Source organism: Tenrec ecaudatus, chromosome 9, assembly GCF_050624435.1.
Source record: "Tenrec ecaudatus isolate mTenEca1 chromosome 9, mTenEca1.hap1, whole genome shotgun sequence".
Lineage (NCBI taxonomy): Eukaryota > Metazoa > Chordata > Mammalia > Afrosoricida > Tenrecidae > Tenrec > Tenrec ecaudatus.
The window spans coordinates 55,580,031-55,602,800 of NC_134538.1; the positions used below are offsets into that span (position 1 = coordinate 55,580,031).

Here is a 22,770-nt window from a genome sequence, read left to right on the forward strand (position 1 = left end):
ATAATGGCATTGACCACAAAAGAAATCACAAAACTTTTCTTTTTTTTTAAAATTTTTTAATTTTAACAATTTATTGGGGCTGATACAATTCTTTTCACAGTTCATACATATACATACATCAATTGTATAAAGCACATCTGTACAGTCTTTGCCCTAATCATTTTTTTCTCTTTTCTTCTTTTACATTTTATTAGGGACTCAAACAACTCTTACCACAATCCATACATATACATACATCAATTGTATAAAGCACATCCATACATTCCCTGCCCCAATCATTCTCAAGGCATTTGCTCTCCACTTAAGCCCCTTGCATCAGGTCCTCTTTTTTTCCCCCCCTCCCTCCCCATTCCCCCCTCCCTCATATGCCCTTGGTAATTTATACATCGTTATTTTGTCATATCTTGCCCTATCCGGAGTCTCCCTTCCCCCCTTCTCTGCTGTCCCTCTCCCAGGGAAGAGGTCACATGTGGATCCTTGTAATCAGTTCCCCCTTTCCAACCCACTCACCCTCCACTCTCCCAGCATCGTCCCTCACACCCTTGGTCCTGAAGGTATCATCCACCCTGGATTCCCTGTACCTCCAACCCTCATATGCACCAGTGTACAGCCTCTGTCCTATCCAGCCCTGCAAGGTAGAATTTGGATCATGGTAGTTGGGGGGAGGAAGCATCCAGGATCTGGGGGAAAGCTGTGTTCTTCATCGATACTACCTCACACCCTAATTAACTCATCTCCTCTCCTAAACCCCTCTATGAGGGGATCTCCATTGGCCGACACTTGGGCCTTGGGTCTCCACTCTGCACTTCCCCCTTCATTTAATATGATATATATACATATATACACATACATATATACATATACACATATATACACATACATACACACACTTATATCTTTTTTTTTTTTGCATGATGCCTTATACCTGGTCCCTTGGGCACCTCGTGATCGCACTGGCCGGTGTGCTTCTTCCATGTGGGCTTATTTGCTTCTGAGCTAGATGGCCGCTTGTTCACCTTCAAGCCTTTAAGACCCCACACACTATCTCTTTTGATAGCCGGGCACCATCAGCTTTCTTCACCACATTTGCTTATGCACCCATTTGTCTTCAGCGATCCTATCATGGAGGTGTGCAGTCAATGATATGATTTTTTGTTCTTTGATGCCTGATAACTGATCCCTTTGGGACCACTCGATCACACAGGCTGGTGTGTTCTTCCATGTGGACTTTGTTGCTTCTGAGCTAGATGGCCGCTTGTTTATCTTCAAGCCTTTAAGACCCCAGTCACTATCTCTTTTGATAGCCGGGTACCATCAGCTTTCTTCACCACATTTACTTGTTCACCCACTTTGGCTCCAGCCGTTGTGTCGGGAGAGTGAGCATCATAGAGTTCCAATTTAATAAAAGAAGGTATTCATGCATTTAGGGAGTGTTTGAGTAGAGGCCCAAGGTCCTTCCGCCACCTTAATACTTGACCTATAAATATAGACACTTAGATCTATTTCCCCATCCTCCTATATATATTTGCATGTACATGTCTTTGTCTAGACCTCCATGAATGCCCTTTGACTCCTAGCTCTTTCCTCCATCTCCCTTGACAAAACTTTTCACTGTTAGAAGATTGGTTAAATACTTTCCACAGTAGAGCATTATGTAATCTTTAAAAGGAACAAGAAAGATTTATAAGAGAAGATATAAAAACCATTTCTAAAATCACCAATTATGATTACACAGTTGAGCCCTGGTGGTGCAGTGGTGGCGTTGGGTCGCTAAGCTCAAGATCAAGAGTTTGAAATCACCAAACACTCTGCAGGAGAAAGAGTAGGCTTCCTACTCTAGCAAAGATTCACAGTCTTGGAAACCCACGGAGGCAGTTCTCCCGTCCTGTGGGGTTGCTATGAATCGGCATAGACTTGATGGCAGTGGGGGAGAGTGAGAGACGCTTAGCTATGTTCAGTGTTTAAAATGAACATTAAGAAATTTTAACGTATTTTTTGTAGGGAGTGGTGTTATATTCTTTCTGTACTTAATGTTTCCTAACTACAAAAGCTTTCTACTTTAAAGTTTTCCAAACTATAAAAGGAAAGGGAAAAAACCTCAAAGTACCTATTGCCCTTGAATTGCCCTTGATCATAATTCAGGGTGACTCCATGAGTTGCACAATCAAACTGATTGGTAAGGATTTCTTGACTGTAATCACTATGGAGGCTGATTCCTAGGCCTTTCCTCTGTGGTGGTCCTGTATGGGTTGAAACTGCCAATCTTCAGTGTGGTGGTCAAAGGTCATTGGTGCCACTAGCCACCTTTATCCTAGCTGCATGCATGCTTCTTTATTTATAATATCAGAAGGAGCTATCTGGATTTGAGTCTATAAATCATTCTATTTCTAATTGAAACCTGAATAGAAATAGAATCGATGGTTGAAGGTGTGGGTTTGAGTTTGATTTTGAAAAATACCTTAATAAAAAGTACATTTCCTATTTTACACATTTTCAACCAAAATTAGTTCGAGGATTTGCCCTGCCCCTCTCTACATCCATTCGCCACTACATTAATTAGTTCTAGAAAAGAAGCAAAATTACTTAAATGATGTTCAGTCTGCTGAGTATTCTTGACTTTTCCTCTTTATTTGTGATTCCTTGGACCAGAGGATAATCTTCCGCAGACTTTTTCTCTGCTATCAGCCTGTGTGATACTGGGTTTCAGCAGTTTGTCATGCAACTTTTCATAATGAGGCACTTTGGGAGCAAAATATACTTTGTTCTATGAACTTTTTTGAAGTTGATGGTTTCTTTTCTTCTGTAATTATCCCCATTTTGCAGTTGTGGCTTCAGGTCACATTACACGCACCTGGTCCCATCTAGCAGATTTTGCTTGACCTTAAAAGAAGAATGGGAGCAGGTGGATTAGGGTCATCTCATTTGAAGAGGAAAGGGGCTAAAGCAGCCAGAACGTTGATTTAGTGTAAAGCTTTGTAACAGAGCCTGAAAGAGTGTCATTCACGAGTTCTACACCCTTTTTCCTGGGTAAGCACGCTGGGCTTCTTAACTAGCAGGGGGTTAGTGGTTTGTGCACTTGCTCTCGGCTTTAAAATAATTTTATGTGTACCATGATGTGAGCTGAAGTCAATAGAGGATTATGAATCATAAAAGCAACTACAGACTGTTAAAATAATTTTATTAGATTTGAGGGTTTCTGAAAAATTGTTTTTAATCTAGTTGCATCTTGCAGGTTGTTTATCTTTCCCAGATAAATAAAACTCATGTATCAATGATAGTTGCTTGTTTTTTCCCCTTTGAACATTGAAGTTGCTCAGAGTTTCACAATCCTTTTGGTAGGCTATTTTATAGTTTCTTTCAAGGGATTTGATCTCAATTACAGTAGGAGGTTTTTCCAATCTCAAGGAAGTTGCTCAAGAGAGAAACTATTTTTATGTAAAAATATTCATTGATACTATGGGTATATGAATTATGGTACATACATTTGATAATGTACAACTCAGAAAATAATATTTATGAATTAATGTGGTATGTTTTGTGGTACAAATGATGCACCTCTATCAAATATAATTTAAGGAGAACATTTATTAGTAAGTTTTAAAAGATACAAAGACAGGCCATTAGCAGAAGGTTGTAATGGTATTCAAGGATTCACAATCAGGATGCTAGTTACAGAAGGCAAGAAATAAAGGAAAGAATCATAAATCCATGATGCGGATGAATACATCACAGTAACAGCTGGGACTGCGGGAACAGGATTGGGAAACATACATCATGTTAGGTAGAAGAGCTTACAAGATTGGTCCAGAGACTTCTACCAATGCAGTCAGGGCACGACTGCTAGGGTGCAACTCATGACTATGTGACCCCCCAGTATTGTCCATCAAGAACACACCCAATCAAGCCCCTTAGACACTGCACCCCCCCCCCCACCCTAGGGCTGCTGGAGAAGATGGAGGTAATCCACTTTCTGATGCACTCTTCCTGAGGACCAAATTATCTATGTCCTTGCTGAATAATCAGAAGAAATTCATGAAGGCTTAATCTACATGGGCACTCTGCAAATGGATTTTGGGTTTTCATAGTCATCATGGGCTTCTGCAAATGGGGTGCTCAGGATTTATGCTCTAATTTAGGTAGCACTAGAAAACATAAGATGAAGGTAAGCGAGCAGAACCAACTCTAGTTATTTGGATGGAAAGGTCAGACATGTAAAATATATTAGAAAAAGAAAACAAATAGATTATTTGCAGTGTGAGAAAAAGGAATAAAGTTATTTATTTTTTAATGTTGCAAGGTCAATAAATGCACACACGGAGGGAAAAGAAGCACAGAGGCCAGGTTAGTGGGAGGCAAGTCATAGATAAGGACACCATGAGCCTCAGTCATATGAGATTCGTTCTTTACAGGGTGTGCACTATGGATGGGAACGAGCTCTTTACAAGGGAGTGTTTGCTCTCAAGGGAAGAGGTTTCACAACGCTTTACAATTTATCTGATCAATGCCTTTTTTGTCTAACTTTCGCCCAGGTCCTCTCCCTGGCTGAGTTTCTCTGGCCATGCATCCTGTTTTTGATTCTGACAGTACTTCGTTTCCAAGAACCTCCTAGACATAGAGACACTTGTAAGTTTCACTGTTATTTATACTTTAAAAAATACAAACTTCTGATAAATTATGCCGCTTATTGTATACATTCTGAATTTTGAGCGTCTTACAGTATCGCAGTGTTGGGTATGCCGGACTGCTCCCTGCGTGATCGGCAGGAGCAATATGAGGCTGTAGGCGCTTGTAACGATTCGCAGCCTGGGAAGGGCCACTACGTGTTGTAGACTTTTTAGCGGTGGGTGTGTTATCACAATAGTAGTAGTTATGGGGTGTGTGCTAACAGGTGTCATTTTACACCTTCCTCCTTTAAGAATTCTTCGTTTGTGTATGCTAAACCTAGCAAATCAGTAAATTTAGCCAATCAAATGGGCTCATTTGGGGGCTGAAAAGTATAAGTCCTCATAAATATAGATAGTCCCTGATATATGAAGAAATCGCTTCATCATCCATTCTGGAAAGGGTCTGTCTGTTTCTTCCTAGTTTTCATAGCACGCTTTATAGCAGTGTTTTGAAAACTTAGTCATAGCATTGCAAACGGACATCTGAAAATGACAGTTGTCAGCAAATTATGCATTGCAATATTGTATGTAGTATTAATTATTAACTACACAATGTACAGAAGCAAAAAAAGACCCACAAGAACACAATAGAACAAAACATTAAACTGGGTGGGCCAGCAGCTCATGCAATGAGCTACTAACCACAAGGACAGTCATTCAGCCCTGCCAGTCTCTCCACAGCAGAAGGACCAGGCTTTGTCACCCTGGAAACACACAGGATAGTTCTGCTGTATCTGACAGTGTCCTTATGGGTCGAAATAGACTCCAGGGCAGTGAGCTGAGTCACTTGAATAGCAAGTTACTAGCTATACAAGTTTCATGTAATCATTTTTTTTCTTCTTCTTCCAGGTTACTTGCAAGCTCGGGACCTGCCAAGCAGGGGCGTTTTCCCCTTTGTCCAAAGCCTTCTTTGTAACACTGGGTCCCAGTGCCAGAATATAAGCTACGAAGGGCCAGCTGAGCACCCATTTTGGTAAGAGACACTCTTTCAGAAGCCATAGAAAGCTGGTGCATAGACCAAGCATGGTGCTTTCCATCAAGGCTCAATGGTTTCACATAATTTAGAAATCCTGAGATAAACAGAATTCAGGGTCATAACAATTTTATTAATTTCATAGTAATGACTACAACTATTGGCTATTTTCTGGTAGGAGATCTTTGCTATTTTAAGAATCACAGAATAAGGGCTGATACCAAAAGCATTTTGCATATCATAATATACTTTCTGGAGGTTACAAACCTGACCTCAAATTTACTTACTCGATTTTTTATTAGTCTCAGTATCCCTAAAGCAAGTGTTTATTGAACTACCTACTGGGTTCCCCAGCACCCTCTTCCCAGCTGAAATACAATGAAAGCAACGCTCAACTGTCTCTTAATTCTCAATGTACGTCCCTAAGTGGACTAAACAAAATCCAAACCCACGATCATCATGCTCATTCCCACCCATGATGACTTTATACAGGGAAAATGAGACTGTAAACCTTTTGGTAGCAGACAGCCTGACCTTTCTCCATGGAGTGACCGGCAGACTACTGACCTTGTCGTTAGCACCCCCAATGTCTAAGCCATTGCGCCACCAAGGCTCCTTCTAAATACACTGGACACTACCAGTTCATTCTCCTTCTGACTCTCCCAATGCTAAGCCACGCCATGGGTGCTAAAGCCTTGAATGGCAAAAATGAGGAGCTGATGGCAGGGCCTTCAGTGGAGAGCAAATGTTTTTAGAATGATGAGGGCAATGAATGTACAAATGTGCTTGACACAATGGATGGATGGATGGATGGATTGCGATGAGTTGTATGAGCCCCCAATAAAATGATTTTTAAAGAGCCTTGAATGGCTGTGAATATTAAGAGGAGAAAGCAGCAAGTGATTGATGCAAATGTCAAAGAGAATGGGTTTACCTGGAGGATTTTTAGTGCTCTGGAAACTTCTCTCAAGTGCAGTTGGGAATAAGGTTTATGACATGGTGTGATAGTTTGTATTTATCAGGTATGAATGGTGTAGGTTTTGCTTTATCTACTGAACAACCCAAAATGGAAAAATCTAAGTTAATTAAATGTAAAACATGTAAAATGGGTCATCTTAATTTTTTAAATTTTAGGGTGAATGAAGAAAGTTAGTTTCCAGATAATTGTGCATACATCTGGAAGAATATTTGTAAATGATACTTACACTTTTTGAGGTGTGCAATATAAAAGAATTATAACTATGAAAAGTTTGTTCATCTTTTTTTTTTTTTGAATGTGAAAAGAGTTAAGATACAAACCATGTCTTTCTAGGAAGAATTAGGAGAAGTTGAGTCTCATTAGCATTTCAATATCGGGTTTTTCTTATCTCTTTTTCTTGTCTCTCCCTTACTTGACACAGAAAACTTCAATAATGGCAGTGTGGGAAGAGTTGGGCTTTGAAACCAAACAATACTGGCTCTCAGACATTTTAGGGATAGGATTCTGTGAAAATTGCTTACCTGATCCATTGTGTTTCCACTCATGCCAGCTTCACGTGGGTCAGAAGGGAAGTGTGCTGCGTATATTTTCAGTAGATAACCGTTGAGCTTTTTCTCCAGGCTCTTTTTCAAGGACATCTAGGTTGACTGGAACCTTCCAACTCTTTGGTCAGCTGTGGGGCACGGCCAATTGGCATCACCCTGGCCCTCTGGCAACAAGCTCTTCAAATTTTCGTTTCCTTCCTTTCCCACTTCAAGAGTTGTGACTATTCAAGGCACCATGTAGGTCAAATGATCCGGCATCATGGAGAGCACAGAAATGCAGCCAAGGATGCAAGTACCAGATCCTGTCTACTGTGACTACAGCACAAACGACTTTTCAATGCGTGGAAATAACTATTTTTTTCTTCCCCGTGTTCCTTCGTTTGTGGTACAGCAACTTCATGAAACTCAAAAAATGTCAAATCACCCTCTTACAGATCTTCAGACCACATGCTGAGAAAGCTGGTCGATGAGACAAATATCCTCAGCTTCACACAGTCCTTAAATTGTAATAATGGCAGATGTATGATGCAAAAGGAAAGAAAGAACGAATGAAAGAAAGAAAGAGCGAAAGAAAGGAATGGAAGGAGTGAGTAAAGAGGGAGGATTTCCAATGAGAATCAAAAAAGGGTCCAGCAGTTTCCTGTCTAGCTTCTCCCTGGTTTTGACCTAGGCTATTATAGGCCTTTAGAATATGAATTCTCTTGAAACTCAGTCATAAATGTGAACCCATTTCCAACTATGACTGTGATAATTTCTGACTATGGACAGAAGTCTTGACTATGTGGTCATTGTCTCAATGAAAAATAAAAAATATTAAAAAAACAAAAGTGTCCATTTCAAGTCTATTTAAACATTTTCATAGTTACTTGGCTTCTAAGTTTCCATAACTTTTAGAGTTCCTTAAGAAATCTTTATCTTGAGCAGAAATCCTGAATTTCCTCTGATCCAGGTTCTGATTGTAGAAATCATCTTCCTTACGCCTGGATTTATTAGAGAGCTTTCCCATATCTTTAACAAGAAGATTTCAGAGTGAAAACAGGAATCATTACTGAGAAGTAAACGGAGGCACAGGGAGATGGACAAAGATAACTGAAAGGACAAAGGGAGAGCAGAAACAGAAATAGCTTGATTAGTGGGGAGCTCCCGGGTGAAGCCCCATGGTCTATCTGGTAGCCCAGGGGAATCGTGGCCTTTACCGGGGGTCTGGGGTTTTTAAAGGGAAGCTTGGAGAGGGGTGTCATGCTGCAGCAGCAAGGTTTATGGCCTAGTTGATCAGCTCTGGCAGGCAGGCCTACTGGTTCTCAGAGAGTCAGGCATTCCAGGCATTGTCCTTCGGTCTCCTCATTTCAGGGGGACGTGCAGGGAAACTGACCCCAGCCTGCTTCAGCTCAGCCCAATCAATTACTGATCAGATTATTTGGCTATTCATACACACCATAAGGCTTTATTTCTACTTTGTTTAAAGTGAATGTCATCCATCTCAGGAGAACTATAACTAAAATGTTCTTTAGAAATGAGGACTGTGAGACTTGGGCTCTCTTTCTTCGACCTTATCAAAAAAGATCAGTCTTTAAAAAGGACATCACATTTGGTAAAGGGCCCGTGAAAATACGGAAAGCCCTCAATGATTGACACAACAGCCCCAACAATGGACTTAGAGGCTCCAGTGAGCCCGAGGATGGCTTAGGATGCTTTGTTTTGTTATATGTAAGGTTCGTATGAGTTGCAAGCAAGATGGCCGCAAATACAAATAGAAAATGCTTTATAATTCTAATGTGCTGTGTAACTATGCCCCTCACTTCTCTTTCCACTGCCAGTAATTGTCAGAGGGCAACTGAGGGCCAGCTGACTGATGAAGAGCATTCTTCTCTCTCAGCCCACAGCAGTTGACGTGTCCACGATGGACGTGGATTTTCAAACCCTGAAAAAAATGTTCTCTTTGTTGCTATTGCCAGTGAGAGCTTGCTTTTCTCACCTCATTATAATTAATCTCTTTTAAACTTATCTTCTAAATTTTCAATATACTTTTATTGAAAGTATTGAATATATGAATCTATTTCTAACTTCTAAATTCTCAACCCTCTGAGGGTCATTTTCAGCACCGCTCTGTTTCTCCCTGACGTCTGTACTCCCTACCATGTGGGAACAGCCCGGTGCAGCCTATCTTTCTGCTGGATTGGGGCCAGTTGATCTTGGATTTTTAGGGTCCCTTCCAGTGTTCCTTTATGGAGCCTGTAGTTGTCTTCATTCTCTCCTCCAAAGTATGAAGATGTCTCCTCACCCAAGCACCCAACATGGGGTCTCAGTGAGCTAATAAAGAACATTAAATTTAAAATACTGAGTTCAAGCACTATGGTTACACTTTTGCCTTTTCATTAATTCCTTCACAAAATATATTTATAAACTTAATTCTCATTTCTAAATTATCTCATTGGCGTGTCACATTTACAGTGCTAGTTAAAATTCTGTTATCTGAATATTTTGTCCATTAAAGAGGGGGTAGGCATGGACACGTGATGAGTCCTGGTGGGGTAGCGGTGACAAGTGGGGCTGTGATCCACATGGGGGGAAGTTCGAAATCCCTAGCTGCTCCTCAGAAGAAAGCCTGGGCTTTCCACTCGCATAAACAATTGCTGTCTCTGAAACCCACAGGAGGTCATGATGAGCGAGCGTCTGACTTGATGTCAGTGAGAGGCTTGGACACAGTGGCTACCCTAGACTCTCCTCTTCCTCTTGTTGGTGAGGACATGGCCTCCAATTGCCTCTAGCTAAATGCCCAGGGAGCCCCAAGTCAGCAGGTGCCTAATCTAGGTTCCTAGATAGGGTGAGCCCCTTCTGCTCAAGCTTGCTGTGGGTTGGGAAAGGAGAACAGAAAGACAGCAGGTGGAAGAAATGCGTGTGAGTTTGGGGACATCCCTGGGAGTTGAACTGGGCCTGACATCTTCACTTTCAGAGGGCCAGGTTCCCTACCAGGTTCCCAACATCCTATCCCTGCTTGGGTGCTTATTCCATCTGCTCTCATAAACATCAAAAAAGACAGATTTAAGACGCAACCTACACGAATACTTCAAATGCTTCCTCATTGACAAAACAAAGAAAACACATTTTTTTCTTTTTAAACATTTAAAAAATTGTTACGTAGGTGGGGATTTACATTTCAGATAATCAGGTTTGCTTTCAATAGTCCAAACCACTGACCAAACCCTCCAGTGGTACCCTCCCTAATTTTCTTACCACTACCCACTCCTCCCACTCCCACTCCCCACCTGCCATGGACCACGTTTTCTATTTAACCTAAGTAAATACCCATCAATAGTTTAGCCCATTGCCCCTTCCCCTCCTCCCTCTCTTCCCCCATCTTGGTAACCTCTAAAGTCTGTTCCTTTTGGTCTGAGAACCTTTATCTTGCCTTCTGCCCCCCCTTATAAGCTGTGGTCTCATATTATATTTGTCCTTTTGTGATTGGGTAATTTCACTCAGCATGATGCCTATTCATGTCATGAGGTACTTCATGATTTTGTCATTGTTTTCTTTAGCTATGCATAGTAGCATTGTATCCCGTTGTGTGCATGTACCAGAATTTCTTTGTATATTCTTCCAGTCATGGGTATTTACATTATTTCCATCTTATTGCTATTGTGAACAATTCTGCAGTGAACATGAGTGGCATATTGTGGCTCTTACTATTTTAGGATATACATCCAGTAGGGGGACTGCTGGATGATATGGAATTTTGATTATCAGTTGCCTGAGGTAGCGTCTTACTGCTTTCCATGGTGGCTTTATGTATTGACAGTCCTACCAGCGGCATGCAAGGGTTCCAGTATCGCCCCACGCTCTCTAGCATTTACTTTCTGTTCTTTTGAACTTTGTTGTCAATGCCAGTGTACGGTAATATCTCATCATTGCTTTGATTTGCATCTCCTGAATGCCTAGTGATTATAAGCATTTCTTCATGTTTGTTGGTCATTTGGATGTTGTCCTTGGTGAATGGTCTGTTCCTATACTTTATTCATTTTTAAGTGAGTTATTTGTCTTTTTTATTACTGAGCTGTTATAGTTTTCTATAGATTTCAGAGATTAGTCCCTTGTCCTTTTATCACTGTCAATCTCCCCCCTCCCTCCCTAGAGATTGTATTTTCACTCTTTTGATGAAGCCCTTTGATACACACAAGTGTCTTACTTTTAGTAGGTTTAATTCATCTGTCAAATAAAACAACAACAACAAAAAGGCGGTGTTTCACTCTTTACATTTGATAATTCAAGTCTATGAAGTGAGTTTGCTAATTTGATTTGATAGTGTGTCTATGTTTTGCTTTAGAAAACTTAAGTTTTTCTAAGTTTAGGGTTAAACTTTCTTTTAAGTTTAAGGTTGTGGGATTTACATATAGGTCTTTGATGGCTGTTTCGTTTGCTTTGGGGTTTGGGTTGAGGAACAGTCCTTTACATTCTTCCACAAATGGAGATCCGATTTTGTTTGCACCATTTGTTGAAGAAAGTATCTATTTTCTATGTAATACTTTTGGGCTCTTTGTCAAAAAGGTCATTTGTCTGTAGGTGGATGGATTTATTTCTGAATTCTCTATTCTGTACCGTTAGAAAACTCATTTTTCAATGGGATTATAACCAAGATTATGGGATTTAGGATTTACCTGATATATTTTGGTGATACAATTCAATCTATAACAAAAGTCACACTAATGGGTATGAGATTTTATATCATTTTGTCTTTGTTTTGAATGTCTTTTATGACTAGGGAACTTGAACATTTAAAAAACGTACCTATTTGTCTTCTGTCATTAGTGTTTAATGCATCAAATCTGTTATTGGGATTTTCTTGAAACTCAGGTGGGATAAACTCAAGGTTCTATTTTGATCCTTGTGGATTTGTTTTCATTTTGTTCAGCTTTATCCTGAACTTACATATGAGTAGTTGATGGTTTTTCCACAGTTGGCCCCTGGTCTGCTTTTAGCTGTGGATATTGATCTTCGCCACAATGTCTTTCCACTGATGTACATCAATTTTATGACATTTTGTTTTGTCATAAAAAAGGTATTTGATGTTAGTTTTGCAACATTCTAACATGCAATTTCTGGTTTCATTTCTATCATTAAGACCACATTTTCCAACTACTGTTCCTTCCCTTTTGCACTCCAACCCCTAATAACTATCAATTCATCTTTCTTGCATGTTTGATCAATTTCTGACTGAAGTCATTGGTAGAATTCTTCAATTTCTTCATCACTAGCTTTTGTGGTTGGTGGTTAAAATTGCTTGCCCATCTGAGTGGAAGAAATCTCTATTTGTGCCCATTCCAAAGAAAGGTAGTCCAACAGAATGCTCACACGGTAGAATCATGTAATTGATTTCACAGATAAGTAAAATTTTGCTTAAGATTATCTAACAGTGGTTGAAGCAATACCTTGACAAGAGCTGCCAGAAGTTCAGACTGGATTCAGAAGAGGGCGTGGAACACGGGATATCACTGCTGATGTCAGGTGGATTTTGGTTCAAAGCAGAGAACACCGAAAGATGTTTACTTATGTTTCATTGTCTATGCATAAATATTAGACTGTGTGGACCATAATAAATTGTAGATAATCTTGAGAAGAATGGGAAATCCAGAATTCTTCCTTGTGCTCAGTCAGAACTTGGATCAAGAGCAGTTGTACAAACAGAAAAAGGGAATATTTTACCGTTTAAAATCAGGAAAGGTGTGCATCTGGGTTGTGTCCTCTCACCATCCCTGTCAATCTCTATGCTGAGCAAATCACCAGAGTAGCTGGCTTATGTGAAGAAGAGCACAGCATCAGGATCAGAGGAGGGTTATTAACAACCTGGGGTCTGCCAATGACACAAGCTTGCCAACTGAAAGTGAGGAGGCATTGAACACTTGCAGATGAAGATCCAGACCTGTAGCCTTCGGGATGGATTGCAACACAATGTAAGAAAGACCAAAATCCTCACAACTGGGCCAATCAGTTCCATCATTATAAATGGATACAAGGTTGAAGTTATGAAGGGTTTTGCCTTACTTGAACTCACAATCAGCAATAACGGAAGCATCAGTTAAGAGCTCAAGGGATGTGTTAACATCAGGTAAATCTCCTGCCAGATCTTTTAGAGTACCGAAGAGCAAAGATATTACTTTGAGGTCAGGCGTGCCTGACCAAAGCCATGGTCTTCTTCATTGGATCAGATGCATAGGAAAGTTGGACATTGAAACAGGAAGATCAGAGGAGAATCGGCGCCTTTGCATTGTGCGGCTGGAGAAGAGCATTGAAAGTGCCACGGACTGCTAGAAGGACAAACTGGTCTGTACGGGAAGAAATACGGCAAGAGTGCTTCTTAGTGACAAGATGGCAAGGCTTCACCTTACCTACACATCAGACTTACAAGGGACTTTCAAAAAGTTTGTGGCCAAAGGGAATTAAAGGAAATGTTGTTTTTTTGTTGTTGTTGTTACATTTACTTTCTTTTTAAACTAACCTGTGTGTTTCACAAATACGTTGTCCCATTCTGTTGCTGTCTTTTTCTGTATTTATTTGGTAAAGTCCTGATGCACAAAAGTTTTTTTCATTTTCTATTTAGATAAATTCCAGTGGATCTACTTTTTCCCTTTAGTTTCATGTACTTTTGGTACACGAAATCTAAATTATTGAGATTTTACAAACCATTTTTGTCAGATCACTGTGCCATAAAATTAGAAGTCAATAATATGAAGATCAATGAAAGGAAAGCAAACATATAGAAATGGATTAACACCTTGCTTGTGAACTATTATGTAATTGGAAAACAAAAAAAAATGATCATTTAAAAATCCTTAAAACAAGCAAGAATGAAAATATAATGGACCCAAACCTTTGGGATACAGCAAAACAGTCCTCAGAGGGCATTTAAAGCTATAAATTCATACATCAAAAAATGAATAAAGAACCCCAAATTACATCCTTATCAATAATCTTCAACAATTATAACAAGAGGTACAGAAGAAACATTCAGCCATTAGGAGAGAAGGAACAATAAAGTGTAAACAAGAAATGAAGGAATCAGAAAATAGAAAAACAATACTAAAAATCCATAAGGCAAGAAGTTGGCTAATTGGAAGGATTATCAAAATTGACAAGCACTAGCAAACCAACAAGGGAAAAGAGAGAGAAGAAGCAAATTCATGAGAAAGAGTGCCATCAGCACAGACTCCTCAGCACAATTCTTGCCACATACAAACATCTTGTCCTGTTTAAGACTTAATAAATGCTCTCTTTAATTATGCTTTAGATTTTTAAAACTCTCTTTTATACCCTAAAACAGTAGCCAAGGATGATAACCATTTGTTCCACTGAGAATCTCCACCTGACGTGGTGTGTAATGTGCAGGATATGTTGAATAAACAAAGAAAGTCAATGAATTAATAAACACATGCAATGAGTGGGTTTTATAGACAGTAAAAAGAATAAGTACAATTTTCAAGTTTTAAATTAGCAGACTTGTTTAAGGATAATTTTCATTTTTGATGAGGTACCAGTGAGATTGGCCTCTGTGGAAAGTTGGTGAAAGTGTTTCCTGGTAAGTCTAGTTGAAAGTGATTTGGTATGGATAATCAGGTATGCAAAGGCAATTTATGTTCTTAATATAATTCCATTTGTAGTATTTATTATTTTTTTCTAAAGGTCATCTAGGTTCCAAACTGCAGCTGACCACAACATGAAGAAAATTAACCACCTAGCCTTTTTAAGAGAGACGCAGGATGTTGCCAAGGAAATGTATGAAACAATGGAAAAGGCGACACACTTACAAAAACTTTGGGAAAAAAGATCCAAGACTCCAGGCAAGTAAATCTCTCATAACTGGTACTAGTCATCTGGACAAAAACTTAAGCAAAGGGTCCTGGAGGCTGCAAAGACGGGAATGTTTAAAATCCTAGCTTTGTGTCCTTAATGCACTGGGCTCTTCCTGTGTTTCTGAATGGTGCATAAATGGCAGGACCAGGACTATTCATGGAGAGTGGGGCCAGGTATCTATTCTTTACTGCCCCCTGTGAGAGCATCTTTGTGCAATGCATATGCCACACACCTTCATCTGTAATCTACATTGTAATCTGTCCCTGCACTGTCTAACCATCTGTTCACTCCCTACTTTCTGCTCCTGGTGCATTATTTTTGTATTTCCCATTCTTCTACACACACACACACACACACACACACACTCACTCCTTTCCCTTGTGGACTGTGTGTGTGTGTTTTAATGCAAGCAACACTTAACTCTTATTTTCAATGAGAAACTTACTTTGATTATTGAATGCAATTACCCTCTAATCAAAAGTAATTTCTGTTCCTAATGAGGATTGCTCACATTCTGTGGGGGCCACCTCTTATTTCTAAATTTAATACAGAAAAAAATTAGAATGGAAATAGTTTGTAGAAAAATCAGTTTATCAATGGAGCCGCTTGGACCTGCCTGTGAAAACGAATGCGCCAGACTTTTGCTTGATGGCCTCGTCTGTGATGGACAAAGGGGTGCTCCTTATTGTTGCTCCCCTTAAACACTACCCCCATTAGGGCTATCAGATAAAGCGCATGCCATTCCGTCAAATTTGAACACTAAATGAACAAAACATTAATAGTTTAGCTCAGATATTTTCCAAATATTGTAGACTTATAACAAAGATATTTGCTTTTATCAAAATTTCAAATCTCATTGGGAAATCATGTAATTTTAAAAGCTTGCTAAATCCGTCACTCCAACTCAGATTTTTTCTTTTCATATAAAGTTTCTTTCTCTCATGACATTCAGATGAGACAAGTGCAGAGTGAGCTCCCCACAGGAGGTGAACGTGGGTGTGATTACTAGGAGTGAAACTGCAGCAGTGTGTTCAAGAACAGTGGCCAGGCAGGGTCAAACGCCAAATGCTCAAGTTCTGGTTTTAGGCTAGTTTATGAAGGATTTGTATTTTCATAGGACTTGACTTTAAAATGTAATTAAAAAATCATTTTATAAATGATATATCATTATTACAATCCATCCATTCATATATATCTGCCATCTAAAGTCTTCATTTTCTTTTCAATTTGCTACTATTTGAGCTATCTCTAATAGTGTCAAAAAATGTGTGGACATGAGGATGGTATCTGACCTCCTCCAACTACGTGCCCATGGAAGAGGAGAATCGCGCTTATCAGTTTTGCTGATCAAAGCTGAGCTCAGACATGACCCCCCCCCCATCCAAACTTTCTTATCTATTCTGAGACCCTCCTTTTCTTCCATAGCACTCGCTACTTTTTAGTTGGACTTGAAAATTCATTTTTCCATGGCCACATAGGACTAACAGACCATACTCATGATGATAGGGTCTATTAAGGAAGTTAACAGGTTTCAAAGTAGGTGAAAATACTTAGGATCTAGTTCAGTCAGAATAGCACTTCTTTACCAAGTCATCAGGCAGGAGTTACCCTGACCTTCAGCCCCTTGGTCTGGCCTCAGCACTGCCAGGGCAATATGGCAAAGCTCCTTTAAGGCTGTCAATAAATGCACAAAGGGCATTTCGCCATAAGCCTCAGTCCAAAGGCACTCAGTCTGGCTTTCTGTGTGAATTAGCAAACCTAGTTAAGGGCCTGCAGTCAGCTCACACACCTACCTGCTGCTTGCGGGCACTCTGCTTTATGTGCTGTTGGTGAGAGGTGCACCACTGTCTCTTGCTCATTCTCCTGGTTCAGCTGCTCAGCTTCTTGCAGCTCCTCTGGTGCCACCTCTGGTTCCTGGATCAAAGAGGTTTAATGTGATGGGATCGCAAGGTCCAAAAGATGTACTCCACTCCTGGCTCATCTCTCTCGCTAGTAGTAAAATCTTCCGCTTCTTGCTTCTGAGACAGCTTGTTCTAGACCCAGTAGGATAGTAATCACAAGGAATCCTGTTAATAATCCTTCCCAACTGAATCCTGCCAAGGTCTTGCTTCTTCTCTGACCAGGAGCTCTCTGGAAAACGTCATTTGGTGATAGTAACAGGCAATGGCTCGAGGAGCCATATAAATAATTCATTGCATTCCAAAAACCAACATAGCTGCCATTGAGTTGATGCCAACTCACAGTACATGGTGCATGTGATTAAAAATTATATGTAAAACCATAATTCCACTTTCTTTCTTCACTCTTCAACATGTTTTCTTTCTCTTGCATTTTTCTTTACTTTCCCCTCATGCCCACTGTGCTGAATTAAATGGTCACAATGGCTAGTGGAAGGAGGAGTTATTAAAATTATAAAACATCATGGAAAATGAACAACATTTCTTTTGTCAATCAAGCAATTTTTAGGAATCTAGTTAATAGCAATGTGTTTTGTAAAACGGGGTAAAGGTGGAGCAGCATTCTGAAGCTATTGAGTCTGGGTTTGAGTCTTCAACCTTTAATGTAAAACTATCCCCTTAAGTCTTCTTTAAATCAAGCACTAAGTTAGCTTATTTAATAAAGAATGGTGGCCTTGAACGTCATTATCTTTTGAAGAACTTTTTATAATGAATCAAATTAACAACAGCAACTCAAAAAGTTGAATAGGAAACTTATGGGCAGTGTGGTTATGTCGATAGGGAATGAATGGTTTAAAAAGAGTATGAATGGTTGCACAACTTGAATGACATAATCAGCTTCAGTTTTCTCTCAAGGACCGGTTGGTGGGTTTTAGTGGCTGACTTTGCAACTAGCAGCCAGACTCATAACCCCCCACACCACCAGGGCTCACTGAGCTGAACATATGGAAATTGTTGAATGGGTGTATATTTTGCTGGGTCTACCTACATTCAACAAGAATATTTATTAAAAACCGAAAAGTGGGTGAAGGGAGACTTCGGACAGTGTAAGATATGACAAAATAATAATAATTCATAAATTATGAAGGATTCATGAGGGAGAGGGAGTGGGGAGGGAGGGAAAAACGAGGAGCTGATACCAAGGACTCAAGTAGAAAGCAAATGATTTGAGAATGCTGATGGCAACAAATGTACAAATGTGCTCGACACAATGGATGGATATATGGATTGTGATAAGAGTTGTATGAGGCCCCAATAAAATGATTTAAAAAGAAAAAAAACCACTAAGTTGTTTTTGAAATTGGCTAGTCATTTAAATATAATTTTTATGTTAGAGTGTAATCTTGTTTTTAATTAGGAGTCTCTGAATCTCCCTTTGTTTGTAGACCTAAAATAGCCACTGAGCAAAAAGTTATTTTTACTGTTGATTGAACTAATATCTTTTCAATCTGCTTTATTGTAGATTCTTCTGGTTCCAGTTTTTTAACAGTAAGTACCCTAGAAAACATCTGAAATTTAGCCTCCAGAGACATAATGGTGAAATCCAGACATTGCTTTCTAATTTAACTCATTTTTCCAAGTAGCAGTTTTTACCAGCAACTATGTAGAAGCTGAATTTGGAGGAAATAGCTTCACTCAAAAGATGCATTGAAACACAAGTTTAATTTTCTCAAACCAGGCTCTCTCCCTGTGGCTAGAAGTGAAGCCCATGAATAGCAGAAGGTAAACATTGAAGGTAACCTCTCGGTGGCATAAGATCCATCGAGCTGCCTTATAAGACAAAGTTCACATATATACTAAGTAAAAGTTCAACTTGAGATTGGTATGTTCGGCAGATATCTTTGGGCTCACTTTAAGTACAGCCTCCCCCCCCCCCCTTCAAGTTGCTTCTGACTCACAGAGACTCCGTAGGCCGAGTGGATCTGCTCCTGAGGAGTTCCAAACTGTACATCTTCCTTGGAGCAGACCGCAGCATCTTTTTCCTATGGAGCATCTGGTGACTTTGAACCACTGCCTTTTTGGTTAGCAGCAAAATGAGTAAACCCCCTTAGCCACCAAGACCTTCTCTTAAGGTATTAGTCATTCGCAGGGTGAGGTTTAAAAAATAAATAAAAAAGATAACCAGAGGCACTTTTTAGTGTCATAGCTTACAAACCTTCTACATATACAGAACTCCTTCCCCTGAAGCACACAAAAGGACTCAACTAGCTCTAGATAGCCCTCGCTAGAAGTCAAGGTAGAGAAACCTGCCATTCTAATACAGATGCGGCCAATATGGGAAATCTTTCCTTCTTTGTTTTGCTGAAAGTGACAGTGTTTGAGCATCTCAGCAGCATGGCACCTTGAAAGAACATTGTGTATGTGATAAAGCAACCAGAAGAACAGGGAGAACCAGTGAATTCAAATCAAACAAGGACTGTCAGTACTGTCAGTAGAGTCGCCAAAATGACAGTGAGAGAACACTTTCTTAATTTTGAGCTCTCTGATATACTTGGTCAGAAGGAAAATATATAGGTCCCATGCATTTATAGTTTTGCAAAGAACCTGCTAAAAAGAGGAAAATGTACCATATTAAAGATTATATTAGTTAAGTTAAAAGCAGAAAGTAATGACAGCCAGTGCTGGTGATAGTACAGTCAGTCATGGCTTGCAACACTAAGAAGTGAAATAATAACTTTTGGTAAAGCACCTTGGTGGCTTTGTATTGGTAATCATCCTGACAATTCATCTTATAATGTAAAAATAATAGAAAGCTATATGAGAAGATATTTATTCAAAATGATGGATACTTTGAATATCCCCAAATATATGAAATACATTTTATAGCCTAATTTAGTAAGCCACTATTTGATAAATATAGCACATGAAAAATGATTAATATATTATGTACAGTATAAAAGAATATAAAGACATATCTCTAATAGAATGGTGATGGAAAAATATTTAAGTTACCTACCATTATCTGAAAAAGTTTGCACATGAAAGAAGTTTTATTTGTTATGATGAAAGATTTCTAGGTAATTTTTCTATGTTTAGAATTCTGAAAATGCTGTTATACAATTTGGCTATTATTCTGAGTGATCTGTTCAATGGGATGTCCTGGCTAGTGGTCTGATGATGCTTGCATAATGTTTGCCGAGGATCTCTGAATGCTTTGCTGAGCACAAACTGATGGAACTGGGGTTTAAGAGACCATTGAAAAAACTATGCACTTATCTAGCAAATGATGGTGACTTGGCTTCGGGATGGAGGTAACGAAAAGCTGTGGAATTCTTGATATGTTCAGAAGGTAACATAAATAGTATGATGAATACAATACAGGTTAGAAGAGAAAGAGAGGAATCAAAGATAGCTCTAGGTGTCTGGGCTTCAACAGTTCCAAGTACGGAATGACCACTTTGCTAAGGTGCTTGAAGACTGGAATGGCTTTGCCTTGGGGAATGAGCATCAGAGGCTGATAAGGGGCATGCTGATGAAGTATCCAAATAGTGCTGTCCAGGGGCTGTGGGCCAGGCCAGTCTGGAATTGAGGTCTCAGCTGTGTACGTAAATATCACAGATGATAGGTGATGCCTTGAAACTGGTCGAGATCATCAAAAGAGAGGGTTGTCACAAGCATTCAGTAAAGGTCAGAGGGCAGAATCGCCGGTGCACAGGTGTTTGAGAGGTGGTGGTGGTGGGGGGAGGTGGGGTGGCATAAGGAAGGGGTTATTTTTAGAGATTGGGAAGGTGGCAAGTAAGTAGGGAGAGAACCAGGAGAGTGTGGTGCTGTGGAAGCCAAGTGAAGCTACTTTGAAAGCGATGGACATGACCCACTTTCTCAAATGCTGCTCTTGTCTGAATAATGCCTAATTGGAGTCGAGCTCTGGAGGGAGGTCTCTGGTGTTGCCCACCGAAGGATCGTTGTTGGGGATGAGGGCAAAAGCCTGACTGACGTGGGTTGAAGAGAGAATAGGGGAGCATCTGAAACATAAGTATATACAACCCGGAGTTGATATTGGAAAAAGGAGCAAAGCAATGAGAGGAGGAATAATTAATTGTTGGGGACATCAGAGGGCTCCGGTGTCTGCTCCCCTTCCCTTCGGCCTCTAGTTCTATCCACGGGTGAGGTGAGTGCAACCTCTGGTCACCATATGGCATCTCACACCCAGAGCATGCTGCGATAAACAAGGAACGGAAGGGGGCTGGGAGAGCTGGGTGCAAGGGAAGAGGGAGGGGAAGAGGCAACTAGAAATGGAGGGGTTAACAGGAAATAAATAAAAATTGCTCCAAGAGGAAAAAAAAACCTTCCAGGTTCCTTACTCCTCAGATCTAAGTATTGGTCTGAATGGCTCAAAAATGGGGAAAATTAAAATGGAAGTGGATTTGGATCTTGGGTGACATACAAGTTTATTTCAAACAAGCGAACAAACAGAACATGCGGAGAGTATTTTGCTTTCTGTGTCTGCTCCTTCTCGGCGAGCTCAAGAAGGGGAGTTGGCACACTTAGTTGGTCTACGAGAATGACCAGCCAGCCCATCCCGGATTGCGCTCCAGCCAAGCGTCAGGCAACCAGCTAAATCCATTCTGGTTTGAGCACTTAAGTCCCTCGCCCTGGAGGACACCTGAGTCATTGGCAAGCTAGAGAGTTGGTAACCCTATTCTTAGTAGTCGGACAAGTTTGGGAGGCATTCCAGAGTTCCTAAGAGGTTTTTTTGTTTGTTTTTTTTGGCCATAATTTGCCTTCCTCCAGACTAAGATTCCATTGTGCCATCAAAGGCGGCTCTTCCTAGTTGGTGGTAGTGGTTGGTGGTGTGGAGTTGTGTATTTTTTGTTTAGAGGAAGTATATTATACTGTATCTCAGTTATAATTGGGTTTAGATGCAATAACAAAGAAAAAGAAAACAACATGAAAGTAGACATCCCCCGTTTGTTGGTATTTGAACTTATTATTTATAAATTAACAGTAAATCATTGTGTTCTCTTAAGATCAATCTTAAAAATAGTATAGATTAAAATATTTCAGAAATTGCTACACTTGTTACAATAAAATAGTCTCTGCTTCCCTTTCTAGACTGCCAGCAGATCTTTCAGAAATACACCTGAGCAATTTTAAATCTTATATGTTCACCATAGGTCCTAGGTTCCTCCTCCTTTGCAACGTTGTCTAGGTCTCGGTCTCTGTCTCTGTCTCTCTCTCTCTCTCTCACTCTCTCTGTCCTTTGATTGGTTAAGAATAAAACCAGAGAAAGAAATGTCTGTGCTATGTTGTGTTATCTTTCTATCAGGGAGATCTCAATAAGATTGAAGATATGATATCAAAATTGGAAAGCCTTCACAAACAACCTCCTGTCTGGAATTTTCTACTTTCACTGCCACAACTCTATGCAAAAAATGTGCACCTTGATGAGAGCATACATGCTGTCATACAGTTTCTCCAAGTCGTTTTGAAGTAAGTTTTAAAAAAAAAGTTATTGTACATGTTTTGGGTATTTCCTCCTAACTTTTAAAATGAGAAAATCTATAACCAAGGAAATGTTTGTTAAAAGAAAACATCGATGACACAAGCTCCCTGAAGTAACTGGAAATCTTACACAATGCCTCATCTATCTATATTTTATATAGTGCAGTAATTCTCAGAGCAGTGTTTCCACTATTTAAAAAATTCAGGATGATCTCATTTATGCTTCATATGCTCCCACCATTAAAGGAATAATTTTCCCTCTTTTTAAATGGTTACATAATGCCTCATAGTAGTAAAGTACCCTGTATCATCAAACTCAATTTTAATGTACTTCTGATTGTTTCAAAGGTTTTTTAAAGTATTAGAG

At 39.8% G+C, this 22,770-nt stretch overlaps 1 protein-coding gene across 1 annotated transcript in view; it reads left to right on the plus strand.

Annotated features, from left to right (window-relative positions):
• Positions 1–22,770, plus strand: part of ABCA13 (ATP binding cassette subfamily A member 13) — a 458,452-nt gene that overhangs the window by 25,860 nt on the left and 409,822 nt on the right. The window contains exons 2-6 of the mRNA XM_075557314.1: positions 4,530–4,623; positions 5,514–5,637; positions 14,833–14,990; positions 18,424–18,449; positions 22,228–22,391. Coding sequence (XP_075413429.1) covers positions 4,530–4,623; positions 5,514–5,637; positions 14,833–14,990; positions 18,424–18,449; positions 22,228–22,391 — 566 coding nt within the window. The remainder of the gene's footprint in view (positions 1–4,529; positions 4,624–5,513; positions 5,638–14,832; positions 14,991–18,423; positions 18,450–22,227; positions 22,392–22,770) is intronic.